This window comes from Oncorhynchus gorbuscha, linkage group LG14 (genome assembly GCF_021184085.1).
Source record: "Oncorhynchus gorbuscha isolate QuinsamMale2020 ecotype Even-year linkage group LG14, OgorEven_v1.0, whole genome shotgun sequence".
NCBI lineage: Eukaryota > Metazoa > Chordata > Actinopteri > Salmoniformes > Salmonidae > Oncorhynchus > Oncorhynchus gorbuscha.
The window spans coordinates 69,443,048-69,449,594 of NC_060186.1; the positions used below are offsets into that span (position 1 = coordinate 69,443,048).

General features: G+C 40.1%; 1 protein-coding gene across 2 annotated transcripts in view; it reads right to left on the reverse strand.

Annotated features, from left to right (window-relative positions):
• LOC123995346 (phospholipase B1, membrane-associated-like) overlaps positions 1 to 2,181 on the reverse strand; it is a 37,745-nt gene extending 35,564 nt beyond the window's left edge. For both annotated transcript variants that reach the window (XM_046298897.1, XM_046298896.1), the window contains exons 1-3: positions 1,962 to 2,181; positions 822 to 875; positions 244 to 307 (exon numbers count right to left, since the gene is read on the reverse strand). In XM_046298897.1, the coding sequence (XP_046154853.1) occupies positions 244 to 307; positions 822 to 875; positions 1,962 to 2,037 (194 nt within the window). In that variant the 5' untranslated portion in view covers positions 2,038 to 2,181. The remainder of the gene's footprint in view (positions 1 to 243; positions 308 to 821; positions 876 to 1,961) is intronic.
• Positions 2,182 to 6,547: the final 4,366 nt, after the last annotated feature.

Below are 6,547 nucleotides of genomic sequence, written 5' to 3' on the forward strand. Positions count from 1 at the left end.
AAGAACAAATTCTTATTTACAATGACAGCCTACCCCAGCCAAACCCGGACGACACTGGGCCAATTGTACACCGCGCTAAGGGACTCAAAATCACAGCCGGATGTGATATAACCTGGATTCGAACCAGGGACTGTAGTGACGCTTCTTGCACTGAGATGCGGTGCCTTAGACCACTGCACAACTTGGGGGCCCTGGTAGTGTCCCCTTATCTATCAAGGTTAGAGAAATTGATGTGTTGCTTACCTTTGTGCGTGGGGCAGTCCAATGGCCGAGATCACAGCCACATCTGAGGGTCTGACACTGTGAGCTGGAGAGAATAGAGTGAAATTAGGAGACCGCTAAAAACCGTATTGGTTGATCGTTCAGAACAGCCAACTCAACTCAAAAAGGACTAAAGAGACTGAAGATAGATCTCTGTATTCTAGGTGTCCAGATATAGAGCTGAATGAACCCAGACCGATCTCTATATTCTAGACGTCCACACATAGAACTGAATGAACCCAGACAGATCTCTATATTCTAGGTGTCCAGATATAGAGCTGAATGAACCCAGACAGATCTCTATATTCTAGACGTCCACACATAGAACTGAATGAACCCAGACAGATCTCTATATTCTAGACGTCCACACATAGAACTGAATGAACCCAGACAGATCTCTATATTCTAGGTGGCCAGACATAGAACTGAATGAACCCAGATAGATCAGGCCGGCTACAAGACCAGACCATATGGCTCTTAGATCTGTTAAGATGTACTTTACATCCTCAGCAGTCAAGCCATTGTATATCACTAATGACTGATTGTTAGTGAACACTCACCTGAGGACGGAAGGGTCTCGGAGAGAGATGTGTGGGTGCAAGGCATTGCAGAGGCTGGGAATAACAGAAGAGATTTTACAGGTCACATACTATTGAGAAGGGTTCAACAATTATGAATGAACTCTCAAAACGTATTTAACATTTTGCTCAGAAAACTTGGGGGACCAAATAAAGTCACCTGTGGGAGCGAATTTGGCCCGAGGGCGACTTTATTTGGTCTCCCAAGTTTCTGAGCAAAATGTTTTAATAATTTTTGTTGTTGGACATAAAAGACTGGATAATCATCATAAAATCTGCTCAAAGTGATTAAAATAAGTATTCCCACACTTAAATAGAAAGACGTTTGAAATTATTTTGTTTTTGTCCAATACTATATCCGTTTTGGATACTAGCTGTCAATTTGCAGTGTACAAATGATTTATAACTATGTTTTTTCCCCTCTACCATCCGCTCAAGGAAAAATCGGCACACGGCTGAATGTAATTGGGGACCCCTGCTTTAGAGATGAATAAAGTATCTATTTCTTCTCTCTCTATGTTACAAATATTGACACAATGCATTCACGAATATGAGTTTAACACTGTAGTTTTTCAAAAATTTGCTCGATGAGTGTTATCTTCTTAGAAAAGAGAAACAGTTTTTAACAGAACACATTCAACAGGAATCCTCCCCTATGATGTTGCCATACAGTAGAAACAAGAGAGTTCATTGCCCCCTATGTTGTTGCCATACAGTAGAAACAAGAGAGTTCATTGCCCCCTATGATGTTGCCATACAGAAGAATCACTGTGAACCTACGTAGTCAGAATTACCCCTTAAAAACATTGAAGGGCCTAGTCAGAACTAGTGAGCACATTTCTGAGGTGAGGCAAAAACAACATTCTTCTTGCACAGCCAGAATCCAAACATGAAGTATACAATTCTTGTCTCACCCCTGAAAGCCTGGTTTTAATTGACAAGGTCCCTGAGATGTTACTTTATGACAATAATCACGACAAGAATACAACTTAACTCTATGTTCTTCAAAATCATTCCTGCAAACCTAAGACAAAAATACACTGATGTTCTTCACTTTACCCAGTTACTTTCATATGTAAAATGTTCAGATCATTTGAATAGGCTATAGAAGTGCATAGAAACCTGTTGCCGTGGGGAACCCCAGCAAAGCTATAACCAGTAATGGAAGCATCCTTTGTCTGTCAAAGTTTGTCCTCATATAGCCACCAGTTGTCTTCTGTCTGTCTGTCTTTCTGTTTGACTGTCTGTCTGTTTGTCTAACAGCTCCGTTGTCTTGGCGTATTGTCCATTACCGTCTTGCTGCCCTCTACCTTGCTGTTTGATGTGATTTACAGATATACCTGTCCATGGTAAAGCACACGCATCATGTATATGCATAGTGGGAGGGGTTGGGCTCACGTTCAAGGGAATGGATGGAAGGAAATGAAAGCACGGACGAGAGAGAGAGAGAGAGAAGAGAGAGAGAGAGAGAGAGAGAGAGAGAGAGAGAGAGAGAGAGAGAGAGAGAGAGAGAGAGAGAGAGAGAGAGAGAGAGAAGATGGGGTTGCTTTTATGTTTGAGATTTAATCGCTGCACAACGTTTCATAAAACTGACTGAAAATCATTGTTAACAACATATCATGCCATGTGACGAGCAAATATTGGGGGTTAGGCTAAATATATAAGTGGGGTGAGTAACTTATTGGTATTGTGACAAAGTGTGTTTTGTGACAATGTATCACCTAGAAAAGTTGAGATGGCACAGCACCAGCAGAGGGATGGAATTTGTAAGAGTTGAAGCTCAATTCAAATAATTCTGCATTTCGATATTTATACACTAGCTCCTTTCCCTATGGTCAAATAAAATCACATGCTTGGAATACATACTGGTAAACGCCTACAACAGTAACTATTACCAGTTAGACTCCCCTCACAGGTATGCTTCCAGTTCTCACAAAAATAAATGTGTGTACTCGGGCAGTAGTTAGAAAACAAAGACAATGCGTAACTGTTGGTGTGCCCCACTTTTACAATTTCCAATGTCGTATTATTATTTTTTACTTCAGAGCATCCTATTTGTATTTATCCATATATTCTACACCTTTAACTGCTTTGACAATGGTTTTATACAATAGACGCAAATCACAATCGCAATCTTGTAATTATGCATTGTGTAACATTTTAAAATGCAATATCTTCAGGAAAAGCTTCCTTGGTAAAATATTTCTAGTGATTGCTAGTGATATAACTAACAGAGATATGTGAAATACGTGATATCCTTGACTTCCTGCTACAAGGACAGGGAGCTTAACCTATAATGACTACCTGTTACAAAACATACTGTATTTCAAACTGTATGAAAATAAATCTGTAAATAAGAATTTGTATTAATTATGAGTGCAGGCATTGAATGGCTGGCTGATGAAATAGCTACACTATATGACCAAAAGTATGTGGACACCTGCTCATCGAACATCTCATTCCAAAATCATGGGCATTAATATGGAGTTGGTCCCCCCTTTGCTGCTATAACAGCCTCCACTCTTCTGGGATGGCTTTCCACTAGATGTTGGAACATTGCTGCGGGGACTTACTTCCATTCAGCCACAAGAACATTAGTGAGGTCAGGCACTGATGTTGGGCGATTCGGCCTGGCTTGCAGTCGACATTCCAATTCACCCCAAAGGTGTTTGTTGTGGTTCAGGTCAGAGCTCTGTGCGGGCCAGTCAAGTTCTACCACGAACTCAACAAACTTTTCTGTATGGAACTCACTTTGTGCATGGGGGAATTGTCATGCTGAAACAGGAAAGGGCCTTCCCCAAACTGTTGCCACAAAGTTGGAAGCACAAAATCCTCTAGAATGTCATTGTATGCTGTGGCGTTAAGATTTCCATTCACTGGAACTAATGTGCCTAGCCCGAACCATGAAAAACAGCCCCAGACCATTATTCCACCTCCACCAAACATTACAGTTGGCACTATGCATTCGAGCAGGTAGCGATAAACCCGGTTCATCCATTCACTCCAGAGAACAGGCTTCCACTCCACTTCCACTTTTTATGGAGATTGCATGGCTGGAATAGCCGGATTCACTCATTTGAAGGGGTGTCCACATACTTTTGTATATATAGTGTATTGTGCAAGAGCAATGTAAAGAGCATGGTTTCATAGTTTCATCATAAATGGGTAATATGAATGGGCAACCATTTGATGGTGATATGAATATACGCACATGTAATTTCTTTATAGATTGTCCTCAGGGCACATCTCTTGGCCAGCCATATGTGCCTGATGCCTCATAACAGTGACAGTGTGTTGTTAAATTGCTTGATAATTTATCTTCATGATCAGTCTCTATTGATTACAGAGGTGAGGGACTGCCAGAAGGAAAGGTGAGGGAGATATATTATACTTGATTACAATATGTATATAACCTGTTATCTGTTTCTTCTATCAAAAATGATTAACAGATTACTGAACTGAAATGTATGAAATTGCTTGACTGGACTGTACAATCATGCACCACAACAACAAGATCCAGTCCATTATTTTTCTTGATTCACCGTACTGTAAATGTAATGTAGATCTGAAATCTACATCAACAAGTAAATGGTTCCAATCATTTTTCCAACATTAATTTCCCTATAGGGGATTATAGAAACACTTAAAATAAGGGCTGTTTCATGTAGGGTAGCCTAGTGGTTAGAGCGTTGGACTAGTAATCGGAAGGTTGCAAGTTCAAATCACCGAGCTGACAAGATACAAGTCTGTCGTTCTGCCCCTGAACAGGCAGTTAACCCACAGTTCCTAGGCTGTCATTGAAAATAAGAATTTGTTCTTAACTGACTTGCCTAGTTAAATAAAGGTGAAATACAACATTACACTGATTCTGTTGCAAGGTAAAATAAAAATAGGCTTACCCTGGTGTGATGTTTTGATAACCATGTAAATCTCTCTAGGACAAGGTGACTTAAATCAATATATTTTACTATATTTATCGCCCCCCTCGCCCAGTAATGAAATATTTATTAGCTGCTAATGTGGCTATCATAAATGACTACAAATGCCATGATGATCTGGACGAGACTGCTGAATCGAGGCAAAGGTGAGGATCTCTGGATTAACTATCTAATGTTAGCTAAATTTAGTAATAAATAAATTGGCATAATTTCTTGTGCAAGTTTTAAATTTACACAATACCTATTAGCAAACGTGTCAGCTAGAGATAACTTGCAGGAGCTTGCAGGGATTTGTAGTCTTGTATGGTGTCTACTTTGATGCTAATAAGCATTTTCGAATCTGAGAGTCAATGGAGCCGAATATATTGATTAAATCATATTGATTAAAGTCATTCTCTATGGGAAAAATGATTGTCTGGAACCATTTCCATGTTGAGAGAGATTTACATGGTTACCAAAACGTCCTGAACACCTGGATGTGTCTTTCTGTCCTTTATTGTTCTGTGGCAGTAATCATTCTATCAATCTGAGACATGATTGCTGCAGTGGCCTGGACTCAAGTGAGGTGTGTCCCAATTCACATAAAACCTTACCATATCGAATGCTGATTTCAGATCAGTTTGAACTATATCAGCACTCCTAATCTGAGACACTTGACACAATGATCACTATCTCACTTCAATCCTGATAACTGCAGAGTACTTACACAATACTTTATCTATCTACCAAGGACACACAATTCTCATGACACTGTCCTCTCAAGCACTCTGTTTAGCTATCATCTTCATTAGGAGCCCTGCTTATCTTTGGCTTTACAGTTTGTGCAGCTCAAGATGCCAGTACACTCTCTTTGTAATCTCATGCCCAACGATTTCCTATACTTGGGTTAACAAAGGTCAAGATTGACGAGTTGATCCAACAGACCTTCATCGGGCGGAAGTGTATGGGAGTGAGATTAATCACTTTTTGATCTTCTCTGTGATCTTACTGTTGTGTTCTTGTCATGGTGTGTACAGTATGTCCAATCATTTTTTAATTTAACTAGGTAAGTCAGTAAAGAAGAAATTCTTGTTTACAATGACAACCTACCCCGGCCAAACCCAGATGACGCTGCGATAATTGTGCACCGCCCTATGGGACTCCCAATCACAGACGGATGTGATACAGCCTGGATTGCATTGAGACGCAGTGCCTTAGACCACTGCACCACTCAGGAGCACAAATTGCCCTGCGTTGTTTGAGCACAGAAAGTATTTTGATGCAAACCTTGCTACCTGACCGTCAGTAGCCTATGTTGCTAGACAGTCTACCTGGGTTCTGATCCAGGAGTTTCTCATACTGCTGTTTAATTATGTGTTACTTTGATCTATTTTTTACTTAACACTTGTTTTTTTCTCAACTTCTTAAAGCATTGTTGGTAAGGGCTTGTAAAGTAAGCATTTCACTGTAAGGTCTACTACACCTGTTGCATGCGACAAATAACATTTGATTTGACTTGCTGATATCATACACATCACAATGTACAATGAAGCCTGAGCTTAGCTTCATCATTTCACCTCCTTTCAATTTTTTTTTACAAATATTTCTGAAAAGCAAAAGTGTAGTTTTATCAGCTTCCTTTAATGTCTATGGTTTTACTGGGAGTGTAATTTCAAAGACAGTGGTTCCACAGATTGGTCCTCACCCAGTTTAGTTTCGCCAGCACCCTTTGGATCTCTTTGACAACTCACCTACCCAGTAGGGGGCGGGATCACATGTACCGGATGTTGA